At 33.6% G+C, this 26668-nt stretch overlaps 4 protein-coding genes across 7 annotated transcripts in view; 1 reads left to right on the top strand and 3 right to left on the bottom strand.

The window, feature by feature from the left end:
- Positions 1-766: 766 nt before the first annotated feature.
- LOC107074044 (uncharacterized) lies at positions 767-1749 on the bottom strand. Its single transcript, XM_089177413.1, has 3 exons — positions 1453-1749; positions 1010-1375; positions 767-935 (listed from the first exon to the last, which is right to left on the bottom strand). The coding sequence occupies exons 1-3, from the start codon at positions 1518-1520 to the stop codon at positions 767-769; spliced, it is 603 nt and encodes a 200-aa protein (XP_089033539.1). The 5' UTR covers positions 1521-1749.
- A 2864-nt stretch (positions 1750-4613) lies between these two features.
- Positions 4614-8382, bottom strand: LOC107074045 (uncharacterized; the record flags this gene model as incomplete). The annotated part of the gene is made up of 3 exons (XM_015335063.2): positions 4614-7751; positions 7835-8143; positions 8221-8382. Coding segments are annotated over 3 exons (3348 nt in total), but the record flags the coding sequence as incomplete, so codon positions are not given.
- A 2905-nt stretch (positions 8383-11287) lies between these two features.
- Positions 11288-20305, bottom strand: LOC107074108 (beta-hexosaminidase subunit beta). The gene is made up of 8 exons (XM_015335190.2): positions 20160-20305; positions 15342-16076; positions 14951-15170; positions 13463-13584; positions 12735-13107; positions 12379-12671; positions 12027-12292; positions 11288-11608 (listed from the first exon to the last, which is right to left on the bottom strand). The coding sequence occupies exons 2-8, from the start codon at positions 15534-15536 to the stop codon at positions 11425-11427; spliced, it is 1653 nt and encodes a 550-aa protein (XP_015190676.2). The 5' UTR covers positions 15537-16076; positions 20160-20305; the 3' UTR covers positions 11288-11424.
- A 184-nt stretch (positions 20306-20489) lies between these two features.
- brp (ELKS/RAB6-interacting/CAST family member bruchpilot) overlaps positions 20490-26668 on the top strand; it is a 71826-nt gene continuing 65647 nt past the window's right edge. For 2 of the 4 annotated variants that reach the window (XM_089177395.1, XM_089177394.1), the window contains exon 1: positions 20502-23879. In XM_089177395.1, coding sequence (XP_089033521.1) covers positions 23091-23879 — 789 coding nt within the window. In that variant the 5' untranslated portion in view covers positions 20502-23090. Of the gene's footprint in view, positions 23880-26668 lie in introns of all 4 variants that reach the window. The other 2 variants (XM_089177391.1, XM_089177392.1) reach the window with 2 other exon arrangements.

The following is a 26668-nucleotide window of genomic DNA, read 5'->3' as shown; positions in this document are numbered from 1 at the left end:
GGGGCTACTGTTACGTTATAAGAGGATCCACGAAATTCGATGTCGAAGAAAGGATCTAATTTGCAGCATAATTTCAAACATCTCGAAACCTTTCAAAAATCCAAATAATTTAATTATTTACTTTACGAATTATTTTCATTGATTTTATACCTGACTGGAATTACGAATTGTGAGTGTAGCGTTGTAAACGTTGCTAGGAAGAAATTGTTGAAATACAATAACAGCAGGTATAGTTTTGAAAGGATTATTTTCTGAGTGATTGAGGACAGTTCGAAGATTTTCATTGATTCCTGGTTTAATTAAATAAGCCATTCTTTCTTCCGTTGTTAATGACATTTGTTTGATATATTCTGATGGAGGTATACTATTCTATATATTCAATAAAATTTAAATATTATTTATTATATTATTATTTTATCTACGAAAAAATATGTTTCTCTAACCTTTTCTTCATCTTTCTTATTTCTTGGTTTCTCTAGCATAGCTGTGAATATTTTTAATATGTCGAACGAATATGGTTTCCAATCCTTTAACTTTCTTTCCATTTCCTCTATTGTGAATAATCAATTTAATTTCAAAATTAGATTCGATTTATTTTTTATTAATTAGGATAACGATTGTATTGGTAATATTATTTTGAGATATTGATTGTCAATATGACTGATAACTCCAACATACTTCTTTTGTTTTGTATTAATACGTGTATGCATGTATTGATAAAAGAAATATAGAAATCGATTACAAAAAGATTATGTTCAAAAGATTTTTATTTATTACATTGAGATGGTATGCAAACATAAAATGGACCACAGGGAGATTTTGAAGTTCTAAAACATGGTGGTACTGGATTACACGTTGGTGTAGGACAACAATTTGTAGGAAAACATGCTGTAGGTTTACATGGAATTGTACAATTTCTTAAAGAACCAGAAGGTCTGAAAAAATTCGATGAACGATTATAATTGTATTTATCATGTGTATCCAGTTTGTAATTCAATTTGTAACTAACTGGCACATTGGAGGGGATGGGATTCCAGGACAAGAAGATGTTAGACAATCAGGTGGACTTGTACAAAATGCTGGTGGACTACACGGTGATGGACAAAATGGAAGTGACGAGATTGGTGGACAATTAGGGATTGGTGGGAAAAAACAAATTTTTTTTGGATCTGGCTTAAGTTTGATCTCGGCACGAGGAGGTTCCATTGAACATACAGGAACACAATCAGGTAAACATGGAGTTGGTGGACAACATGGCATTTGAGATATACAACAAGGATCACAGCTAACCCCAGTGCAACACATTCCTGGACATGGTCCTCTTGGACAACCCAATGGTGGACACGAAACGTTGCATATTTCTGGTTCAGGCTTTCTGTTCATTGCATTTTATTAGAAACGATTTTATTGATGATTTCGAGTATTCTATTTTAGGTATCTTGTGTCACTTACAGACAATCTATTTCATTTATGATAGACAGCATTTCGTCCATGTAATTACGAGTTTTCCCGCAAGCCATTTTAAGTTATATTGATGTCGAATTATTAACAGGAATTTAGATTATTAATTGATTAATTGATGTATATTTTTTTGTATTGTTTACCCATTTGGATTTGACGTATTTCTTAATCAAATTGCATTTGTTTTTTTTTAAGTGAAAACTTCTTTAGAATAGGGAGTGATTTGAAAAAAGTGAAACGCGGCGGCAAGCGGCGATGCAACGGAGCGGTGGGCGGTTAGGCAACCGAGCGGCGGGCGTCACAATATTTAGTAAGAAGAGAAAAAGAGACAAACATATAGGATTGAGCCTGTGAGAGAATGAGACAGAATATAGCTATATAGTTTTTCCTATTCTCGGTCTCCTCTTTATGCTCTGTTTCGTAGTTATCGCTACTGGTTGTATATGTGTGTGTTTGTGTGCGACTGCATACTACGAAGTGTAGACACATATACAATAATTTCGATACTATACCTGTTTGTAGGTAGGAGCGATAGAAGGGTAGAAGAATAAACAGAGATAAGCACGTAGGTATTTGACAAAAGAATAGGGTAAAAACGAACCGACGGTCGAAATAAAAAAAATATCATGTGGGCAGATCACACGTGTTAAAAGTGAAACCTTCGAAAAACTAAGTTTCGAGAGAAAGAGACGACTGCAGAATATTAGGAGTAGGATAATTGTTGGGTTTATTTGTTATAATATTATTATTATATTATTGTTATCACATTCAAAAATTATTATACGTTTTATTGAAAACATATATAAATAGATAACATATTACACAGCAAGCAAGTTCTCAATTTGAAGAAATGAAACGAGTTGCTTATGGTAACTAAAATATGTATGGTAACTAAACACCTCTCTGCGTGCACGAAATGCACGAACGCGTTTCGTCAAACTTTTTGAAGCTTACCTAATATTTTCTTTCTGCAGATTTTCAAGACACTGTTCGGCGTTACTTTTCGGTCGAGAGACACTTAAATCACAATTCATAATATCCAATTGCGAATCATCTGAATAGAAAATAAAAAATAATGTTACAAAAGTGATCTATTGATATTATGCTTGTCTAGTATGAGTAGAAAGGATTAAGAAAGAAATGTATTGATTGAAAGCTATTTAATGATTTACGATGATCGTTATCACTATTTCTAACAGTGAACGCATTATTACCTGCATTAGAGAGATTATTCTGCACATTTAATAAAGCCTTCTGTCGTGCACGAAATGCACGAACACGTTCCGTTGAACTCTGGAATCTTCCATATCGTGTTTTTCTAATTAATTTTACACTTTTTCCTCTAGTTTGCGAATTTTTCATATTGTAAAACAGATAAATAAAAAATAAAGTCTTCTGGCCTAAGCAACAAGCTATGATAAGGGGAAAATGAGAGAATTTAAAATGAGAAATAAAACATGTGATCGTAACAAATAGATGGTATAATAAAACCTTATTTATTCGTTAAAGAAAAGCTTCCCTTCCTAAGAAACCATAGTTTATACAGGGTGATTTGTAATTGATGGTACAAGCGAAAGAAAGTGATTCTACATGAAAAAATAAATTGAAAATATAGAATAAATATTTTTCGTTTGAGGCTTTGTTTTCGAGAAAATCGACTTTGAATTTTTGCAAAGTACGCGTGCAAGTTCGTAGGTCCGTTATAACGAGTCATGATTAAGTGCACGCATAATTTGCGAAAATTATTTTTTATTTATCTGTTTTATAATATGAAAAATTCGCAAACTAGAGAAAAAAGTGTGAAATTAATTAGAAAAACACGATATGGAAGATTCCAGAGTTCAACGGAACGTGTTCGTGCATTTCGTGAACGCAGACAGGTGCTTAGTTACCATACATATTTTAGTTACCATAAGCAACTCGTCTCATTTCTTCAAATTGAGAGCTTGCTTACTTTGTAATATGTTATGTATTATATGTCAATAAAACGTAAAATAATTTTTGAATGTGGTAACAATATAATAATAATAATAATATTATAACAAATAAACCCTACAATTATCCTACACCTAGTATTCTGCATTCGTCTCATTCTCTGGAATATTAGTTTTTTGAAGGTTTCAGTTCTAACACGTGTGATCTGCACACATGATTTTGTATCGATGTTATTTTTTTTTTATATACTTATATATAAATGTTACACAGATTTATCATAACCATAATGAATTTATTATTCGTTGATGTTAGCGGCAAGATTTCTTTTTATTCTTTTCAGATTGCGTTTCCTAGATATCTTTTATATTTACATAAAAATAAGAAGACACGTTTAAAGATTGTGTGAAATGTATGAAAAGATGAATGCTTGTTGAAAAATCAACCCCTATTGACTAACACATTTTAAGGGTTCGTAAATACAAGCTACATTTTTTTAGAGGATACCAACAATGATTCACACAAGATGAGTATTTCATCGGGAAGCAGCTATTTGCTGATGAGCACGAAATATTGCAGGAGAATGGACAACTCGGTGAGATACAATAGGAACAGTCGTTGCAACTCTGATGAGCTAGCAGCTTTACGAGTGTGCAAGTAGCCGAAAAGAATAAAAAGACATCTTTCCAAATTACAATCATTAGTTATTTGCTTAATTACTTTAATTATTAGGAAAAGTTTACCTTGATTTATTAAAAGTAATATTGTTGTTTGTGGTTTTGTTACTAATATTTATGATTATTTAATTATATAAACATTTGTTGAAAAATTAAATAACTCGTAATAAATTTCAATTAAAAAATCATTTTATTTCGATATATAATATCGAAAATTGGAAACATTGTCGAGCGATGTTATGAATGAAGGTTAATCTTAAATTTGAAATTACTACGTGATGTTATTTATATTAAACATTCAATTGACTTTGGTAGTATTGAGACAATGTTCTTTTGAATTCAGACGAGAGTGTATTGAAAATTTTTCCTCCGTATAGGTAAGTTTAAATAGCTTGTATTTTAAATTTATTTAAACAATCTACGATTTGTATGAAGTATAATTAACTTATATTTAAATAATATTACATTCTTATCAATCCATATTTGCAATGATTTGTATTAAGCTATCTACAGTACTATTGTATTTTTTTCAAATTTATTACTCAATTAATCCTTTAGTTAGCCATATAGTAATTGTATTATGTGACGATACTTACGTACGAGCAAATTTATTGAAATTATACTCAAAGCATGTTGTAACAAAATAATTAAGTTTATAGAGATCAATTTTTAAGAATCGTGTATATTTATAACATCGATCAAAAAGTATAAAATGAATATAAACAAATATTTTATATAAATATAAATATGTGTATATAAAAACATAAATCTGAAATAGAAAATAAAAAAAATCATTATTTTTATTCAGTGATATATCATGTTTGGTTGTATATATTTATTAGTAGTCGAAAGATTCCCAGGTATCATTGGTTGATTTGGTATATATTCCGATTTCCTGGCAAGGTACGTTACACCCCCAATAGTTTTGGCTTCCCGTATATCCATCGAATTATAGCTTCCATTCAATCTTTGAGTAAGGCCAAATGGTGTATAAGGTGGTGCCATTTTGTTCTGGATCTGTCTGTTTTCCTTGGAATACGATAAATCTGCAGTGTCGCCTCCAGGACTATCTAGATACGCGATATTTGTAGTATTTGATTTATGTAACGAAGGTACATCGCCTTGTCCGTTGTTTCTAATAAGATTTTGTTTATTCTGATTGAATTGTTGCATCTGTTGATAATAATCCGGATGTAGTGAACCGTCAAACTGATGGGAGGACATTGGTTTATTCAATGCCGATAATGCATTTTTATCATTGTACGGAATTAATTTTTGATAATTTTGTTGTTGTTGTTGGTGATTATTATTAAACTGTTGATCTGGGCTAAACATTTGATATTGTTGAGTTGGTGCTACAGTTCCATCTTCTCTTTCAGCCATCAAACTGTAACGATTTCGTGGATTGTTCTGTTTCTGTTTTGGATATTCATTACCAATCGTTCTTATTTCAGATCTCTTTAAATGCGTTAGAGGTTGTGGAAGTGGATTATTAGGATTCCTACTATTTTCTAGACCATTGGCTGAGACACCTTTTCGTAATATTGAATTAGAATTATCGAAGCCTGTTGGTTTTGTTATTAAATCTGGTGTAATATCGTTCGGATCTTGTATACCGTTTAATTTAATTTTTGGTTTCTTTCGATTTAGATTCGCGAGATATTCAAGACCCGCATGACTTTCTGGATTATTTAAGATTTCCAAAGCTTTTTGAATTGTTTCTGGATCTTGCAAACCGTTGTTACGTTTTTGAGGACGGATTACTTCCTTATATAATCTTAGTTTCAATAAACTCGATGGTTCCACATTCCTTATGTTCAAATCGTTCAGACTAATAGCTTTCTTAGAAAGACGAGAATTCTTTTCGTTTTGAGACTGATCATGTTGCCACGCAACTTGTTGTGGTGATTGATAATATTGTTGTTGATATGGTTGTTGCATTTGTTGAGGATACTGCCAATAAGAATATTGCGATTGATGCATAGGATTGTTAACAAAATGTTGTTGATATTGTTGAGGTGGAACAGACATTGATTTTAATGGATGAGTTTGGGATGAACCATACGCGTACTGTGGTGGTATTCCTGTTCCTGTTGTTGGAAATCCCATTCGTTGTTGCCAATTAACATTTTGTTGTTGCCATAATTGATGTACCTTTTGTTGAGATTGATCATGGATCGATTGTATCATTTCTTGATTATTTCCATTTTGTTGTATTTTAATGTAATCATCTGGATAATTCTCCTTAACTTGATGTTGCTGTGAAATTACATTTTCTTCTTGAATTTTGGTGTTTAATTTTTCTAAATCACTGTAAGGAATATGTGGTGGAGTTATGTGAGCCATCCATTCAGGTTTCTCATCCATTTGTATCTTCTTTCGTGTTTCCTGCTTTCTCGTATCAGGAGATTCACCTTCTTGATGAAATTGTTCAAGATATTCGAGTTGTCTTCGTTGTTCTTTTAACAAATGATCAAATTGTCTTCGCATTAATTCATCGGATATTCCTTGTTGTTTCATAGTTGCAACTAAAAGTTCTTGATCACGAATCATTTTTGGTGTAAATTTCAAATTTCTTTTCTCAAGATTTGTAGGCACTTCAGTTGTGATTATTTGTTGAGGAACATCATTTTGAGGTATCATATTTTGTTGATAATAATTTACAAGTTGTTGTCCTGGAATTGGTGGTCGATATAATTGAGATACTTGACCATGATGATGATTGTAAGTAACGTTTTGTGATTTATTATTATCAACTAGGTTAATCGTATATGGTCTGATTTGAGAACTTATATTTGGATTATCGATTGATATTTGACTGCTCGGTGTTATTTTATTCTGTTGATTAATTAATTGTTGTTTTTGTTGCATCGATACTATAGCGTTCTGAGTATTTCTTGTTTGATTAATATTTGCATCTTGAGGCGAAGTCATTCCATAAGAACTTGTCATTTTTGCAGGTATAGGTTGAGTAAAATAATTGTAATAAGCACCTTGATTAACATTAGGCTGATATTGTCCTTGCTGTTGTCCAGACATCATTTGAAATTGTTGATTCATTGCACGTTGCTGCATTTGTTGTTGATTTGTTAAATTGTTTTGAAATTGTTGATAAATTTGCTGAGGATTTTCACGCGTTACGATTGGATTGGAATTAGTTTGAGATGAATTAAAATTATGCGAAGGTGGTACAGATACCGAATGATCGTTTGAATACATTGCTGGATGAGATCGTGTTTGTAAGTGTTGTTGTTGTTGTTGTTGTTGTTGTTGTTGTTGTTGTTGTTGTTGTTGTTGTCTCTCTTGCATCACGGCTTGCCTATGCAACATTAAGTTTCGTCCACCAACAGGTTGTTTTTCTAAATCGACAACTCTAGGTAGTTCATCTTTCACCCAATTATTTTCTTTTTGCACATTTGTCATTTCGTTAGAATTTCTAAGAGATTGCTGTGGATTTATTAGCGTAATTGGTGTAGACGATTGAGCTACAGGTGTTTGACCATTGTGAACATAAGCCAATGTGGTAGATGCAGTCATAGGATTTACGTACGATTGATGTCCATGTGGTACATTTGGTCGATGTCTATCTGGACCGTGTACTCGATAAGTCACCGCACCGTCTGATTGTGGAATTGATTGATGCATCGTGCAAATTTGTTGTTGGCACGTATTTTCCGCGGTCTAAAGGATTAATCAAAACGAATTCGTTTATTGCCTTGTTTAATCATATTTAACAAAACAAAAAATATATATTTTGTGCTCACCTGTGACTGAGGTTGATGCCCATTATGCATCCCATGAACGTGATCACCATGCTCGTGATTAGGAATCGAAGAAGTTGGAACGAATAATGCATTCGAATGTTCAGAATTTTGATTAGCCATAACCCTAATCGGTTTATTATCAAACAACGTTGTATTGTCAAATTTTCGAATTCTTTCAGCTGGAAAACTTTTTAATCGCGGTGACGAACTCGAACGTAATTCTTTCGATTTGTCCTGAGAATTGAATGCCGTTTTTGGGGGTGCCGTAACATTGTCACCAGTTGCTAATACTGTTTTCGATAATTTTGTCTACAATAAAGAAAAATATAAATCTAAATACAGATCTTTGCAATTGATAGATTTCTTCTTGAGTTATAAATGTGTACCATTGTGCCTTGATTTAAATTTGCCTCGGGCAAAGGTGATTTTCCTGATCGAGAACGTCTCCTTTGAGAAATGGCAGTGACTCGTGTTTGAATACTGGGTATGCTCGGTCGTCGAGTAGCGTCTTTGGCAGCAGTATTCCTTTCCACGGAAACTTTCCTAGAAATTAATCATAAAATAGGGGTTATGTAAAGACGTTTATGTAATGCTTCCAAAGAAAAATTGTTGAAGCCAAAAGATTTTCTTGAGAGAAATGAATAAAGAGAAAATATTTCTTACCTTTTGCTCATGATATAAATTTTTTTTCTTTTCCTACCTTGTAAATTTGGTATTATTAATAATTCTCGTTAAATCATAGTATTTAAATAGAAATTAGTTTGAATATTTAAGTCAGTATAGATTTAGTATTAATACCGCGAAAGGCATTGTAACAAATGAAGTTAAGCTACAAGATGACAGACAGCATGAATTAGGTTGTCATGGACACCTGTTTTAGAACAATCGCATAGATTGCTTAAAAAAATAAGTGATAAACAAAATTGCGGATTTTGGTCACGGTGATTCGTCGAATAGGAACCTCGTAAGTTTAAAATCAATGCAAATTAAGTAAAGTACTTTTGAGTTAATGGTTTTGCTAAATTTAATCTAAATTTATTTACATGTTCAAGTATTATTCACTTTCTCTTGGTCCTTTAAAACATTGTTTTTCTTTTTAAATAATCAGACGAAATATTTAGATTCATCAAATAGTTTGTTAAAAATGTCTCCTCTGTATATATATAATGAGTATATTTAAAGTGTGTGCTATGTATGTACAGATATTATGAATAATTTTAGTTTTCAAGTACAAGTAAATGTTCAAAAAATAATAATCAATAATCTAATAATACAATAAAGTGACTGATATCAAGTATTTAAGAAGTTTCATTTCAGTCGCTTATAGATTCCACGCGTTTTTATTTTTTGTTATTCTAAATATTACAATAACTTATTAATATTATGTCGGAATAAAAGATAAATTTTTATTTTTTCTACACGTTCCATATATGTATATATATAATTTTCGTTTTTTTTAGATGATAATTATTCGAGAAATGTTACACTTATGGAATATTTTTAATTTCAATGCACAAACGTAATAATAATAACAATATTTCAAATGAATTATTTTGTAAAATAATTAGGAACTATTTTTTACAGTACTTCGTAATTTGTTCTTGAATCTTGCATCTCCAATTTATTTGTCATTAATTAATGTTACTCATCTTCTAGACGTATAATTAGGATATTAATTCACACATATTGGAAGATGTAATTCAAGAATATTATTCCGTCATTTTTAATAAATTTGTCATTATCATTATTATTATTCGTTCTTTATTGTGATCGATAAGTACTTGTGGTTGTCAAACTTTGATAAATCTTTTAGGTCATATAAAATAATTAATATAATTGCAATCAATTTTTCAACTTCGTTCGTTCAATTAAAATGACAAAATTGTTTGCCCTAAATCGGTTCAAATTCTTATTAAGGTGGACAAGGAACTGCAAAAAATAATATTAAATTATAATTTCATAATATTAGAGCATTGATCTATAATATTTAAATTTAAAACGTGATACTAACAAATAAGCGGTCTACAAGGTGAACAAACTGGGGGTGTAGGAGGTGGACAAGGCATACAAGGTACGTATTTTGGTGTGCAAACATAAGCGCAAGTTGGAGGTGATGGAGGACATGGTGAGCAAGGGGGAGGACATGGTAAGCAAGGAAGAGGACATGGTGAGCAAGGGGTAGGGCATGGCGAGCAAGGGGAGGACATGTTATCACCACTTTTGGAGGACAAGGCATTGGACAACAAGGTGGACAGGGTGGACAAGGTCGTAAATACACCTGATATTTCATAATTTTATTCGATTAATTCAATATCTAATTTGTACAACCAATAGATTGTTGAACTAAATTTTTGTCAACAAGATATACTTGATTTATTACTTGTTGTATGTAAATTATAAGTATATTCTTGATCTAAATTTTGTTTAACAAATTACCAATACAGCTAGTCTATATTTTATTAAACTTCTATTTGATTTATCAAATTTTTAGTACGTTTTTATAAACCACATTAAATTACCATGACATCGTTAAGCTAAATTTTGTTCAACAAATTCTATTATTTGATTTTATGTTTCCATTTGTATTAGGAATAATTTTAAATATTTTACGATTAATGAATTTCTTATTGTTAAGATATGAAACTTTATTTCCTCATCTAGTTCAGTTCAGATGGATTTTAATTAAGAGCATCGAATCGTGATACGAACTACTGTCTTGGTTGGTCTCGGTGGGCAACGAGGCGGACAAGGTGGCCTACATTGTATTATAGGCGTACAAGGTACGCAAGGTAGGCAAGGATAACAAGCTGGTGGACAAGATGGTATGCAAGAAGGTACTGAGCAAGGTATTGGACAGCATCTTGGTGGGCTACAAATTGCAGGGCTGCATGGACTAGGAGAACACATATTTAAATTTCTTTCATTTCTATCGAATCCTAATCAACCTTTTGGTAGTTTCATCGGACGAATTGAAATCTTCTTAAACTATGATAAAATCAAATGAAATTATATATTTTTTTTATGTAAAATGTTATCGGATCAAATTGATAAGAATTTTATCTCACAGATAGTACTATTACGTTTTATTGATCGTGGTCTCATGAATTTTTTGATAAATGTGAATTTGAAATGATTGAAATCTAGTATTTGTATATTTCTTCTTACCTGTTAATTTTATTTTTGGTATAAATTATAATTAAGTCATCAATTTCACAGGTCCGTTCATCTGATGCAGACGACAGTATACGTTATTCGAGAAAATCGAAGATTACTTGAAATTTTGTAGTAGGTGAGTTGGGAAATAGGAAAACTTTGAGATTTGTTTATTTTGCTGTTTCCATGACTACGATAAGTCACTTGTTATTTGCTTAAGAACAATGACGATATCGATAACTCGATATCGTTTCATGTTCGAAGGGAAATGTAAATGGAAGTAATCTAAATATATATGAATGTTATTGAAATTGTTAACTTTATTTAAATATACGAATAGATGAAAAAATAGATAGAAAATGTATGCATTTCGCGTGATGTTATATTATCAATGAGTAAGAAAATTTATCGATGGAAATTTCATTTATAAACTTAGACTAATTATCAAAGATGCAATATCCTGGTCCGTTAGGTGGTTGAGTTGGTACACCTCGGACGTTCATACGACAAGCGTGTTCTTCTAGGCGTCTCGCAGCATCATTTACACTATCCGCTTGCTCGGTCCATAAACGTTCAGCTGCGGCACATGCACGTGGCCAAATTCTTGTATGAATGTTGGTCCTGGAGAAAAAAGAAAAGAAAAACACAATAACGTATAAATTCGTAATTAGCTGAAATTAATAAAAATATCTGAACATTGGATTACATGAAAAATCAATTACATATTTTCGACTAAAAATATTCGCACAGAAATATTTATAACATATTTTTTTTATACATAGGAATCGAATAATTATAGAAATATTTGTTAGCTGATTTACCGCGTGGTGGTATTATGAACTCATATATTTTTTTTTTAGCAACTCTGTTACTGGAGATTAGCATTAAATCGTCCCGAAATTTTCTTTATATTTCTTTTAAATAAAAATATAAAATATATCCTAGTTGATAAAGCAGTTTTCTGTTTTATTTTTTTTTCTTGTCTTTAGGGGAACACTCTTTACAAATAAAAAAAGGAATAAAAAAATATTATAATTACCTATCAACAAATTCGCCCCACATGCAAGCTTCTCCTCCCAACATGAAATCTCTCACGTTAACTTCGGGCGGTGCCGGAAATCCGAGGGGATCGCACGCGTAATACTTTTTCCAATCGCCACCATTGCTTAAGTGATCGAGGTACCAACAAGCGGATAACAAAACCGGATGTCCGGCTTTTACTGCTCTTTCTAGTTCGTTTTGCCAACGTCCGGTCCACACGTGTACTACAGTGCTATTAGGCAGATTTACGCCATTGTCGAAAACCTGTAATAACAAACATCTTCTCAGATGTATTCCGAAAAAGGAAAGTTTTCATAGGAATAGATTAAATATAAAAAAAATAAACTAACCTCTTGCCATACGATAGATTTGGCTTCCAACCTTTTGGTGATTTCCAAAATTCTGGAAATGTAGTCCCCTTCGAGTAATGCGAAATTTTTTGACATATTGTTTGCTTGCATGTATGTTTTGATTTCGGGATTGCTAGCCCAACAATCAAACGGTACTTCGTCACCTCCGAGATGAACGTACTGATCTGGAAAGACTCGAACGATCTCGGAAAAAAGTTTTCTCATGAACTCATAAACCTCTAATTTTATTGGATTTATCGGACCAAGTTTACCATTTGGATTACCATCAGAACCTAAAATAAAATTATTATATATTCAAAGATTTGTTCGTAAACACTAATATTATTTTAACTAACCATAACATTGGGTGAGAAATTCGGGATAAGCTAAACCCCAAGATGCTACGTGTCCAGGTGTATCAAATTCTGGTATAACACGAATACCACGTAATCTCGCATATTCAACGATATATTGAATATCATTGGGTGTATAAATCATGGAAAAGTGATAGGCACCCTTTGCTGCTAAATCTGGGTACATAGAGCTTAGATAAGGGAAACTATTGTCGTCTACTATGTGCCAGTGAAGAACGTTTAGTTTATTGTAAGACATGGCATCTAGGGTTGTACAGATGTCGTCTACTGGTAGAAAATGACGAGAAGTATCCAATAGTAGACCTCGGTGTCGTAATTTTGGACTATCCACGATTGTCTGACAATTTACTTTTAACTAAAACATGTGTCAAATTATTTTATTCCATTAATTTAATTTTATCATTTTTTTAATGTTATACGTAATACACAGTTTCTTTTTTTATAGTTGGATAGATAGAATTTGAAATAAATTGATAGACGATTTGAATATTTCATTCTAAATCATTAATAATGTTTTTATTTATTGTTTTAGTATTTTTTAAACCTTTTTATGGTCAGTATATTTCATACTAATATTTTATTTGAAATATTGACTCAATAAATAGCAGTTCATTAATCAATAATACCATACTAATATAAGATTTTTTGTTGAAATATTGATCCATTCAAAAATAACCCGATATGTTAAGTCAAAAAAAAAATGAACTTACGACAGGACCATCTCCAGATGGAACGACTATTTGTGAGAAAGTTTCTAGGCCTCTAATTATTCCCCAAACGGAATCAGCTGATAAAATGGCTCTTTGTGGTCTTGTATTTATTTCGAGAGTGTCTGTAAAAGTCAAAGTTGGTTCCTCTTATTGACGATTGATTGGAAAAGAAAGAAAAGACAAGATGAAAAAAAAGAAGATAAAGGATACGTGTGTAATCTTTTTATCTCTCGTTTCTAATCGCAATGACCTCGGAAAATTTCACGAGGAAGAAGAAGAAGAAGACTAAGAATAAGAGATAAGAAACGTAATAAGACTGATCAATTTCATCTTATTGCTCGTCCCCGTTTCAATCTATTTATCTGTTTCATTCGCTCGATTACCAACTCGTTCATTATCGCGAATTAGAAAAGTTGTGACGTGCTTACAAACGTTGATTATATAGGAATAAAACTAAACATTATACTTCTTTCTTATTCAATACTTAATACAGTAGAAAATAAACATTGCGAGAATGAATTAATCTTTTGTAATTAATTATGTAACTTTAAAGTCACACATTCAAATATTTTCCAGTATTTTTTTTATAATTTTATTTATTTTATTTCACTCTAAAAATTATTTGTTAATTTATAAAAATGTAATAATTTTTCTTTTTGGTATAGCAAGTTATATCAATTTTTATTTTAAATTCTTCTAATAGAAGTTACGTGATTTTAAATGTGAAAAATTTAGTAGTTTTTATTTAATTTCAAAAGAAACTTCTTCTTTTTTTAAATAGGTACCTAACAAATTTTACAATGTTAAAATATTTTATATAAAAAAAGAATGAATAAATTTGAATGAAATAATTTGTTTATATCGAACTCATAGAAAATATTAAATCGTTAAGGATTAAAAATAATTTTAAGGATTTATTCGAACAAATATTTAATCATTAGCAATAATTAGGAAAGAATTAATCTCTTGCCACATATTTTATGTTTTGTTGATTTTCAATAATTATTATAAAAATGATTAGTCTCTTATATCACTCATTCAATACTATAAGTTCTTTCATTTGAAATAAATAAATATTAGCATCTTTATCATTACAATGTTTTTCTCTTATTTGATTTTCATAATTGATATGTTCGAACATTTGGAATCCCCGAGTTCGTAGAATATACTTGTAAAAGAAAAAAAAAGTAATAAATTATCATTAAATAAATATTGCAATAAGTATATTTTGCGCATCGATTATTTGTCATTCATAACGTCAAAGCAGATACTATTCGTGCTTCGTAGAATCTTGACACACGATATTTTAATAATACATTTAAATTAGTACATTCTAATCGCGTTTAAAGAGATTAGAACTTGCAAGAAATACTTTCTATTTAAAGTCGGCACGATAAAAATGTATCTGTCATAATAATCATTCCTATGCACATTGAATACAAAGAAAGTTAATTCGTTTATGTTTTTAGATATGTGAATTTAACTCACAACTCTCGTTCATGAATAAATGAGGCCAATGTTCTCCGTTGTGTTCGCAAGGGTTCTTTAATTCAATGTCCAAGTTATTTAGTTCTCCTTTGTAGAATTCATGGTCTCTTGCCGTGGATTGTTTAGTCACACTTGTTCTTGCTATTCGTGCTTCAGTTATAATAATAGCCATGTATCTATCGATAGTTTTGTTAATAATATCGCAATTATGTCTGTTCGGCTAAAAGATTATAAACGTGAATAGAAAATAAATTTTACAAATATGTAAAAAAAATACAATGAAAAATATAATTATAAAAAAAGACAAGAAACCAGTATTTAAATGATATGATAAACGATAGATCTAAATATAATGTATAAATAATAAATAATACATAAATATAAGACTTACTCTAAATTCGAAGGCGGATGGTCGTAAAAGAAAATATTCATCTTGAAGGACTCTCTGATTGGGTTTTGGCCAAATTTCACCTTTCGTTGGTAATACCCATGATCCAGCAAATGAATGCAATTGTATGGATGGTGTTGGTAAGTTAGCTAAGAGTTTTATAAATAATAATGTATTTATCATAGATGAGAACCACATGTTTCTTTGATGGGTGATGATCAAGGAGTAGTGGACTTCAAGTAAAACACTTTATCGGATAAAAACGATCCGTTGGCAACGAGCGATCATCGTCTACTGACGATGATGCTACCGTGCTATGCCAACCGAAGCCCGAGTAGATATAAACGAAGAGATACATAGAAAGAAAGGGAAGGAGAGAGAGAGAGAGAGAGAGAGAGAGAGAGAAAGAAATACAGATACAGATACACTGAAAGAAAAAGATAGAAGAAGAGAGTGAATTTGTTCGGTGGTCGCGTGTGCAGGAACCTGAGCAAAGAGAAGAACGGTGAGCAGAGTGCTAACGACCTTAGCCCGGCACTTAACTTTTATCACTTTGGCCCCACGAGTGCTCACGGTCAAGTGAGACTAAACCAGTCCTTTCTCTTTTTCTCTCTTTCTCTCTTTTTCTCTTTCTTTCTATTTTTATTTATTTCTTTTCCTTCTACAGACGCAAAGTCGTGATCCTTAATGTTCCCCTTTGTGAAAATGTGTTCGTTGATCGTGTTCGCGGACGACGACCTGTAATAAGAAGGATAAGAATAAATTCGTGTGAAGAATTTATGTTAGAAAGAGAAATAGGGGAAGAAAGAAGTTTCATTAAGAGATAATGAGTGATAAGAAATTTCTTAAAATAATTTTTTTTCTATTGAATTTTTTATATCGATCTTTGAGTTTGTGGGAACTAATTTTGGGATGATTTTACTCATTAAAGTTTTATATTGATTTGTCTTTTAAGAAAAATACATGATAAAACGATTTACCATAAGACGAAGAAAAAGTGAATAAGAATTTCGTATTTTGTATCATTTCGTTAATAAAGAATTTCCTTATTTTTTTATATATCGAATTTTTTCTCATCGAGTTTTAAAAAATTTGAATAGTTATTTTTGGAAAAAAAAATTAATTAACTGCTGCTACTCGAGTTATTCATCGTAGATACCGTTCTAATGTTGAAGCTTGACCTAATTTAATTAATTCTATTTAATTATATGCTAATTTTTTTTTCTTTTTCTTCATAACGTTGAGAATCGTGCAGGTAGAGCATAAAGTAAGTCGATGGATCTTGAGATAATACGCTTGCTTCGATTTTTTTTTTTCTTTCTTTCATTCTTTCTTTTGCAAGTCATACTTTATCTTCAATGTACCTTCAAAATAATCGTTTGTGAAAATAACACCATAATGTATTAATGAGTATAATGGGTCTTGTATATTGTACCAAATCTTATGTAACATCAGAATAATCTCGTTGTGTCATTATATTTTAATATCTACTAGATTACATGTAATAATAATAATAATAATAATAATAATAATAATAATAATAATAATAATAATAATAATAATAATAATAATAGAAAGAAAATTGTAATCTTAAATTTCGCGTTATGAAACATTCTAAATGTATTTTAACATATATATTTTTAATATATATTTGATATCTATATATATAATATTTTTGTTTGTGTGTGTGATTTTTTTTAAATTATACTTGTCAAATTCATATTATTAAAAATTTCAAAATTTACTTTTATTTAGTACCTATTTTGAAGCCTAATAATTCCGAAACATTTTTTAAAATTTTTTCTTTCCTCTTTCTTTATTTTTGTATTTTAATGAATGTTTTCTTGATCAAGAAAAAGAAAAATTCCCTCACTCCAAAATAAAAAAAAGTTTACAAGGTGTTTGATAGTGGGATCTGATAAATACGTACTTTATTTCTATTTTTTAAATTAATTAATTGTAACCTATAAAAACGGTTCATATTGTCAATGCAAGACTGACGGTATATACTTTAAACATAATTTGAAATAATAATAAAAAAAAATCGATTTTCTATTGTTATCTTTTCGCATTTTTTAACGAGAGTAAATAATTCGAAATCGATGGTAAAACGATTAATTGCGAAGTTCAATGGGCCCTCGAGATAATGGGGTCATCTTCATCAATTCTCGGATAATATTTGTGTTTACATGTTTAAATGAAAGATAACGCACTGTTTTTAAAACGTTATCAGTCCACTCGAAGAGTGATTTTAATGGATTTACAAAAAAAAATCTATATACATCTATCGATTTTTCATTTGCTGATAATAAAATCCTATTTTTCTTATAGTGCATACTGATAACATTAATAACAAAAACAATCATAATATTTCAATGAGAGAAAAAGGTTATCAAAATGATGAGATGATCAAAAGGTGATCAAAAGGTTATCAAATTTGATGTTAAAATATCGTACAGTCAATATATTATAAAAAATGCAATTAAAATGGTTGAATAAAATTCTGAAAAAAATGAAAAATAATAATATAAGATATAAAGATAATTAGATTAAATTATTGATATGATAATTAACTAATATCAAAATGCTACTTATTAAAATATATGAATAAAAAAAAATATTTGCTGAATAGAAAATTTTATTTCTGTTAAAGTGCATACTAACTACTAGCAATAATAATAATTATAATAATGTACCCATAAGGGGGCGGGTAAGAATACCCCCTCAGTAATCCCTGCTTGTCATAAGAGGCAACTAAAAGGGAAACCACTAACGAGGATAAACCCTCTTTAGGTGTGTAAAACGGGTATAACAAAAATTCAAAGAAATCTTGTGGATAGTAATCATAATTTTTTAGCTACAGATTATCAAACTGAATAATTTCTTGTTAAAAAATTAGAAGGGCTCTAAATTATAAAAAAAAATCTTATGTTATATTCATAAGAAATATAATATCAGGGACGTGTCTAGAAAAAAAAAACCAGAAAAAAAAGTATAACAAGTATCATCGTAAAGATGGTTAAATGAAATGTTGTGATATATGAAACTAACAATCTGGATGTAACTCAATGAAAAATATCAGTAGAGAAAAAAAGTTACTAGAAAAAAGATAAAAAATGAGGGGAAGGTAGAAAATTACAGAGCGAACAAACTCAGTTGACAATTAAATGAGATCGGTGAATAGAGAATACAACAAGCTACGTGGTCGAGACGGCGTGTTATCCAAAGGAGACGCCTCCGATCGTAAAATACGAGTTTGCGCGTTTGCCTCCTCTTATAAGAGCACCGCGAGGTGAATTACACGTGCTGAAACGAATGCGACGCGCTTGAATATCGTATTAACCTGTATACGAGTACATGTAGAGTCGTGTAATAGTATGGGTTGATTGTAGAGAAAGAGAAAGAACGTGAAAGAGAGAAAGAAAGAGGATAAGAGGTATAACGATAGACGAACCCAGATTTATGTTAATGGATCGTTGCAAGATGAACGACCCCGAGGACGTTGATTGGACTATGTTATAAATTTTTATTGAAAATGATTTAGTTTTTTTTTAGTAAGATCCTATATATTATTAAATGAAAAAAAAAATGAATATTACAAACAAATTTTGTTGTTACAATTTTTTTTTCGATCTCGTTATTAATAATTTCACATGGTAAGTTTTGTTTGTATTTTTAATTGATTTATTTTTTTTTCAGATGAAAAAAATGAAAATTTTTTCTAAGGATTACAAAATTGTTTTTCGATCGACAATCGTAATCCGTTGATAAGAGAAATATTCATCCTTTTGTCGTATAATCAAACACGTGCGTGTTACGACACTAGTTCACGTGCCGGAAATTGTATAATAAGTGTAGATATATATTGTCTAGGACACTGCATGATTCACGTAACGTTCATTCTTAGATTTCACAATTAGAGAGGATGATAATTGATAAGAATCGTGTTGAGTATAATTATAAAGGAATTGTTTTTTTTTTTTCATTTTTTTTTTTTTAGGTTATTCATTTTATTCTGTTCTTAAATGTTACAATAAGAGATTATTACTTTTTATATATTGTCACGTAAATATAAATTTTTTTATTTTGCTTATTGGAGAGGAAATATTTTTTTTTACATCTATACGTGGGCTCTTTTTTTCTTTTTGTTTTTCTCTTCTCTCTCTCTCTCTCTTTCTCTTTCTCTCTTGGGCGAGACTGCAAAAATAAACGAGAAAGAGTACGGTCGACGATCGTACGGCACTGCTCGGTGAATCGTAGCTTCATTGATTGCGACGACGTACGCTGGGTGGATGGTCGTCAGGGGCGAAGGGAGGGTAGATTCGAACTAGAACGTGCATTCAGTGCTGGCTCGTACTTTTCAAAAACCCCGACTGTCTGTTGACTTAAAGGAGATATTTTCTTAACATGAAAATTTTAATCCAACGATAAACGTTTTTCATTCTCATCTCGAACGAACAATAACCAAAAAAAAAAAAGAAACAAATTAATCTTCAATGTGAATAAAAAAAGGGTCTTCAAATTACTACCAACAAACCTTAGCTTTTTAATTGACCTAATAACCAAACTATTAACGAATATATGTATACAATTCCATATTTAATAGGTCATCCATATTGGAGAATAAACATTTCAAACATATACCGCCAAAAATAAAAATACCTCTTCAAGGGTTGAAATGAGATCTCTTTAAATTATTCGAAACTAATTTCGATTTATTCGACCTATTATTCAAAAATTCTTTGAAAAAATGGAGAAAAAAGTAACAGATATAATATTGGATTTGTGAAGAAATTAAAGGAAAAATATGTTAAAATTTACCGCCCACGTTAAAGATCGTTTCTCGGCATTTAATCCCAAAGCGCTTGCGGGGGCGTTTGCGCACCGGGAAGAGCTCCACGCGCAAGACATTGAAGGTGGGGCGCGAGTCGATGAGAGAGATCTGGATGGAAAAGGTAAAGTAGGGGTGAACGGGGTAGGTTGGGTATGTAGGCTGAGGGGTGAAGGGGCTGTTGAAGAAGAACAGAAGAGATGGAGTAAAAGAGATGGGTGGTGGGAGATGGGAGGTTGATGGGTGGTCGAGGGTTGGGAAGGTTGGGGGCAGGTTGAGATGGTTGGGTGGTTGAGGGAGGGGGGTGTAAGGGCTTAGAGAATAGAGAATCGAGCGGGCAATACGCGTCGACGTCGTCGTCGTCGTCGTCGTCGATGACGTTGGTGACGTGGATGGTGGCGCTAGCGTCGTAGAAAATGATGGTGTAGTTTAATGGTAGTAGTAGTAGTAGAGTAGTAGTAATAGTAGTAGTAGTAGTAGTAGTAAAATCTAATGGTGGTGGATGGTGATGCTCGTAGTAGCAGGGAGGATCATGTGTAGTAGCAAGTTTTAAGGGCGGGAATGTTAGATAGTGTGGTGGTGGTGGTGGTAGTGGTGGTGCTGATGGTGGTGAGGATTTGCAAGTGGTGGGGGTAGGGTGGTCTTTGGCTGGCGTCGTTCTTGGCCGGTGTGGCTGGTTCGGCATTAGAGCAGAGTGTCAGTGCGCGCGGATCCGTCGTGGGTCGTGAATCTCTTCTCTCTTCGGCATCTCTCTCTCCGTGACGCACGAGAGAAGACGCGCGCCGGCGAGAGGGAGAGAGAGAGAGAGAGAAAGAGAAAGAGATAGGAACGTGAGAGTGAGAGAGTTAGCGCGCGCGCGCGCGCACTGAAAGAGAGAAAAAGAGGGATAAAGTGTCAAGAGAGGGGAAATACAAGAGAGAGAAAGAGAGAGAGAGAGAGGTAGAGAGAGGAAGAAGAGAGAGAAAGAGAGAGACGTGTTAACGTTCTGTGCTCGGGCGTGTGTATGCGTGTGGGTTTGTTTGTTTGTTTGCGTGTGTTTAGTCGAAGGAGTGTGCGCGCGCGCGGTGCCGCTGGTGGTGCTACCGGTAAAAATTGGTACCGCTAGTTCTCGTGAAGAAGAAGAAATAAAACAGGAAGTAGAGGAAGAAGTAGTAGAAGAAGAGGAAGTCGGTGGTGGTGGTGATGGTGGTCCTGGTAGTTGGTGATGGTTATGATGGTACAGGACGATCGTGAGTCGGTGGTGCTGGTTGTGATGATGATGATGGTACCGGTTCAATTGATAGCTTCTTCATCTCCTAGCTTTGAATAATATCAAAGAGAGAGAGAGAGAGAAAGAGATAGAGGGAGAGAGAGAGAGAGAAAGAATCGTTTCGGGTACCTCGAACCGGAAGACGACGACGACGGGAACCGGAAGAGTCGCGAGAGGATGAGATCGATAAGGAGGAGGGAGCTTACGTCCGAGTTACGTGAAACGCTCGCATAGAAGAGCGTACGTAGGTTTGATAATATACAGTAACGTGTGTTCTCTCCCTCATCAATCACGTTCGAGTATCGTCAACCTCATCTCGTTCGAGGTGCACGTAGCGAGGACGAGGAAGAGAGAAAGAGAGAGAGAGAGTTCAAGAAGAGCTGAAAGAGGGTAAAAAGGGTGGTAAAGGAGAAGTAGTAGGAAGAGGAAGAGGAGTAACAGGAACAGGACGAAAAAGAGAAAAAGGAAAAAAAGTAAAATAAAAATTGAACATCGAAGGAAAAAAGGAATAGTAGAAAATATTAATAGTAACATCCTTTTTTTTTCTCTCTCTCTCCTCTTCGATCTCGGGCTTCGCTCGATGAGGTTCGTCGCCGAAAGAAGGTCAAAGATCGATCGCCGACGAAGAAGGGTCGTGACCTCACGCGTACATACTGACCCACGCGCGTAGTACGTTACGAGCCGGAGGAGGTGGAGGTGAAGGTGGAGGTGGAGGTGTAGGTGTAGATGTAGGTGTAGTAGGTGTGGGTGTGTTTATGTGTTAGTTATTAAAAAAAGAGAAACGCGCCGGGATGAGAGAATGGACCAGTATACGTTGTTATTATTATTCTTATTCTTATTAGTATTATTCAAATGGTGAGCCTTAGAAACCTAGAACAGGAAAAAATTAAGAGGAAGATAGAGAAGGGTATTCGTTAAACTGCTACGATTTTTACATCGATGATCCTAGTTCGTGGATTTATACCTTCGCGTAGAGTAGACTTCACCTTCGAACGGACGAAAGATCCCGGGATCGGACGAGTAAGGAAGGAAGTGAAAGAGGATAGAAGAAGATCATCAGTTTTTCGGGGTGTTAGGAGCACACGTGCTCGGCGACGGTGTAGAACTTCGTGAGAAAGAGTGAGAATGGGGTGGAGGGAGGCTCGTTAGCAATTCTACGACTAGCTGTGGAGCGATGAAGAGAAAACAGAGCTGAGAAAGAGAGAGAGGACAAGAGGAAGTGGAAGAGGAAGAGGAAGACGAAGGAGAAGAAGAAGAAGAAGAAAAAGAAGACGGCGGAGAAGAGAGGCTGCTGGCTGCTTATGCTTTGCGAACAAGCCAGACGGATCGTTATTTATGAGGATGCGTGCAAAAGTGTAAGGGCGCGACGGTGTGACTGAAAGTGCTTGATCTGACGGGTGGTTAAAAGGGGGAGGTGGGTAACAAGGAGAAAGAGAGATAGAAGAAGAAGAAGAAGAAGAAGAACAATAGGAAGAAAAAGAAGAAGTGGGGATCGCAGAGAGTCGGTCAAAGGACTAAACAGACTGTCACGAACTCCTGGTTTGTAGAAAGAGAAGGAGAAGGAGAACTCGAAGAGAGGAGAGGATAGGAGAGGAGAGTAGAGAAGAGAGAAGAGGGAGAGTATTGTGGTGTGGTAGGGGTTTGAGAAAAGAGAAAAGGGGGTGGTCGCGAGATGTCTCGCGATCCTTATTCGAGCGGTAGCGGCGTGGTAGGTCCGGGAGGCGGCACCCGCTCACCACGAAGCGGTCGTCGAGTCGGGGAACTACCGACCGTCGACCGTAGCCCCTCGAGAAGTTACGCGAGCGGTCGCGGAAGTCCTTTAGGACGAAAGAGGGGCACGCGTAGCGGGAACAATTCGCCGGAGCACCTCGGATACGGCAGCTACCATCACCATCAGCTGGTAAGCCCGTACTACTCTCGCGACGAGGACCTCGCCAGTCCCGTCATGCTCGAGGAGAGGGGCAGGAGTATGTCGACAGGGGGCGGGGGTAGCAGCGGACATCATAGATCCAGAAGCGCCTCGAGACCCGCCATGTCCAGCTCGGCGGGCATGTCGACGGGGTATACCAGCCTCGATCGTGCTTCGGCAGGTATTCTCGGTCATGATCGAGAGTTCGTACCGATTCGAGAACCGCGTGAACGTAGCCGTGATCGGAGTCTTTATCTTGAGGATGAAATATATGGATCAAGATCGGCCAGGCAAAGTCCTAATCCCCACATGCTGCGTGACAGCGGTGGTTACATCGGTGAGCTACAACATCAGAACAATGATCTACAAAGGGAACTGGGTAATCTCAAGAAAGAACTCGAGCTGACGAATCAGAAACTCGGTAGCTCGATGCACAGTATCAAGACTTTTTGGAGTCCGGAACTGAAGAAGGAACGAGCCCTTAGGAAGGAAGAAAGCACCAAGTTTAGCCTCCTTAACGAGCAGCTCAAGCTACTCAGCACGGAGAATCAGGTCAGTTGGACGTTGAATGCTGCTGCTCTGCTATTGCTGCTGTTGCTGTTGCTGCTGCTGTTTTGCTCTGCTGCTTCTGCTGATAATGTTATCATTGCTGCTACTGTTATTCCTGTTGTTGTTACAGCTATCTTTCATTTCCCGATGCTATTTATCGTTCTTACATTAGTGCTGGCCTTCATTTTTTTTTGACCTTCTGACACAGAGCCTCTTTGAAAGAGAGAGAAAAAACTCTTTCTCAAACGTTACATTTTTTTCTCTTTTTTGGTTGCATCAAATTATTCTGACCTTCTTTGACAATCAACTTACGATCGATTCCTACTACTCAAGTACTTTTTTTCTTTATCGGTCGAGAGATAAAACTTAAAGGTTTCTCTTATGAGCCAGGCGCTCATGTTTCGTAATGACTCCATGAATCGTGTGTAGGTGCGCGGACGAGTCGAACGTCTGCGCGAAACAATGGCTCCATTTCGTATGTGCTTTCTATTCGTGTGCTTTTTTTTTTTAAATCGAGCAAACATTTTTACAACGATATTCTGCCTTGTTCCGTTATTTCCACTGGGTATAACACCTCGACCTTTCGTTCAACGTGCTATCCTTTTAGAAAATCATCCGTCAGAATCGACGATGCCTCGTGACGCACGCTTTATTGATTGTCCAAAAAATAGTCCCGCGTGGAAGGGGGAGCCACCTCCAATTATCGTGATTTCCTATGTGCTTTAACATCAATTTTATCAAACAAAAGATACTAGTTTAATAAAACGTACCACCTCCCTCCTATCACCATTCCTTATCATTATCCTTTTCATTCTATTCATAATCAAACAAGTTACGATAACAGCAGAACCACGTCGTCAAATTGGACTCATCATTTTTGTTCTAATCTCGTTTGTGAGTTACATCGTTAGTTCATGTCACACAAGTAGACACATGCACACCTGTTGAATTATTTATATAAAATTAATAACACCTGATACATGGAACAAAATTTGATCGATCAATCGTTTAGTTTTGAATCATCTATCATTTACCTTATAAATTAGATTGTATTCTTAAATGAATGAAATTTCATTCATTTTATCGTTTTGAAGGATAATGAAAAGAATTTTTTTTATTGAAATTTTTCTTTTTATATTTAATTATATGATATAATTGAAATATGAAAAAGTATATATATATATATGTTCAAATATCTAGAGTACCTTAAAGTAATATCGTAGAATTCTATTCCGGTTTAACGGAGTCAATCGGACGTTTTCTCAGCAGGCTCTTACCACTTATGATTTCACCAGAGTTTATGCGTGTGCATGTGTGTATGTGTGTCAGTACAGTTGCTATTATAGGTGGTCCAGAGCTCGATGGTGGACGTGAGTCATTGCTCCTAAGAGCAAGAAGAAGAAGAATCCGTAAGATTGAGATTCTCTGGCTACATGCCCACGTTTATTTCTTCTACATCGACCCCGTCTCTGAACCTTTCTAATTTCCACATATATATAAAAGTACCAACCATGAATCTACTTTATTCATTTACTTATATATGTTCATACATATATATATTTGCTTATGTACTCGCATATGGGCCTCCATTGTTCTTTACTTTTGTAGTTGAACTCTTCGAGACTTGCCTTGAAACTTGATAAGATTTATCCTGTTTTGTAGGTTGAACAATACATCTATTAAACTGATTTATTCAAATAGAAACAGGATGACATGATTAAATAACATTTACTAGAATCCAATTTTCACTAAATCGAAGTTAAATATATACATGAGTGAATCGAAAAGTTTTCAGTCTATCATACAAAATTCACAAACCGATATACAAATTTATTTAGGTTAAATACTTTTTAATCGACCTTTTATATTTATAGCAACTCGATAATAGTATAGGTATTTGTGATAATTAATTATAAATTATTAGATTAACCAATAGATTCGTGCAATATTTGCTATACCTATTATTATACTGAATAATGTAAAAAAATTACTGAAATATGAAATTACGGTATTAAAAAAAACAAAAAAAGAAATGGGCTACAATTTTTTTTTTTGCTTAAATTACTTTCGTATTTAAATATATTCTTATACTATACGATTAGTATACATATAGAAATTATTGGCATAATTATATTATGCAAAAATGAAAAAAAATTCAGAAGAAGCTTTTTATGCGAATTAGATGACTATCACGATTTTATGCAGCATTCGATAAAACACTACCCCTTTTTAGCCGAAGTAAAGGTAAATGCAAAGAAACGAATTATTCAAAGGGCATCTTTCTCTTTCTCTTCCTTCCTTCTTTCCCTCTCTCTTTCTCTCTCTCTTTCTCTATCGACATTCAAAGTGTAAGCGGTATCTTCGATCGATCGGTAGTCGACGATGGAAGCTTCTTGCAAGCTTCTTTCCTTTTTCCTCTCCCTCTTTCTCCTCACATCCTGCTTTCTCTTCCATTAACATCGATGAACTTTGGTGCTTCGGTTTTTGCAAAAAAAATACATTAGAGCTATAATAGGAACTAAGGTATTTCGAGTATCGTTAGAAAAATAAAAGGAATGTGTTCATTAAAGAAGAAATAATAATAAGAAGAAGAAGAAATAAACAAAAAATGTAAAAAAAGAGGAGAGGAAGAAAATAAATGAGTAGAAATGGTTGGAAAAAAAAAAAATTAATCTTCCATCTTCTGTCGGTTCCGCGTATGCAATGAAAATTCGTGCTATGCAAAGCCTTGGAATTGGCATAAGCTGGAAGTGGGTCGTAAAAAAAAATTCCCTTTTGCAATAGGAGATAGA

The sequence above is a fragment of the Polistes dominula genome, unplaced genomic scaffold (assembly GCF_049000335.1).
Source record: "Polistes dominula isolate Pdom_NZ unplaced genomic scaffold, Pdom_raw_medaka contig_20, whole genome shotgun sequence".
NCBI lineage: Eukaryota > Metazoa > Arthropoda > Insecta > Hymenoptera > Vespidae > Polistes > Polistes dominula.
This window is presented reverse-complemented; position numbering and strand designations above follow the sequence as displayed.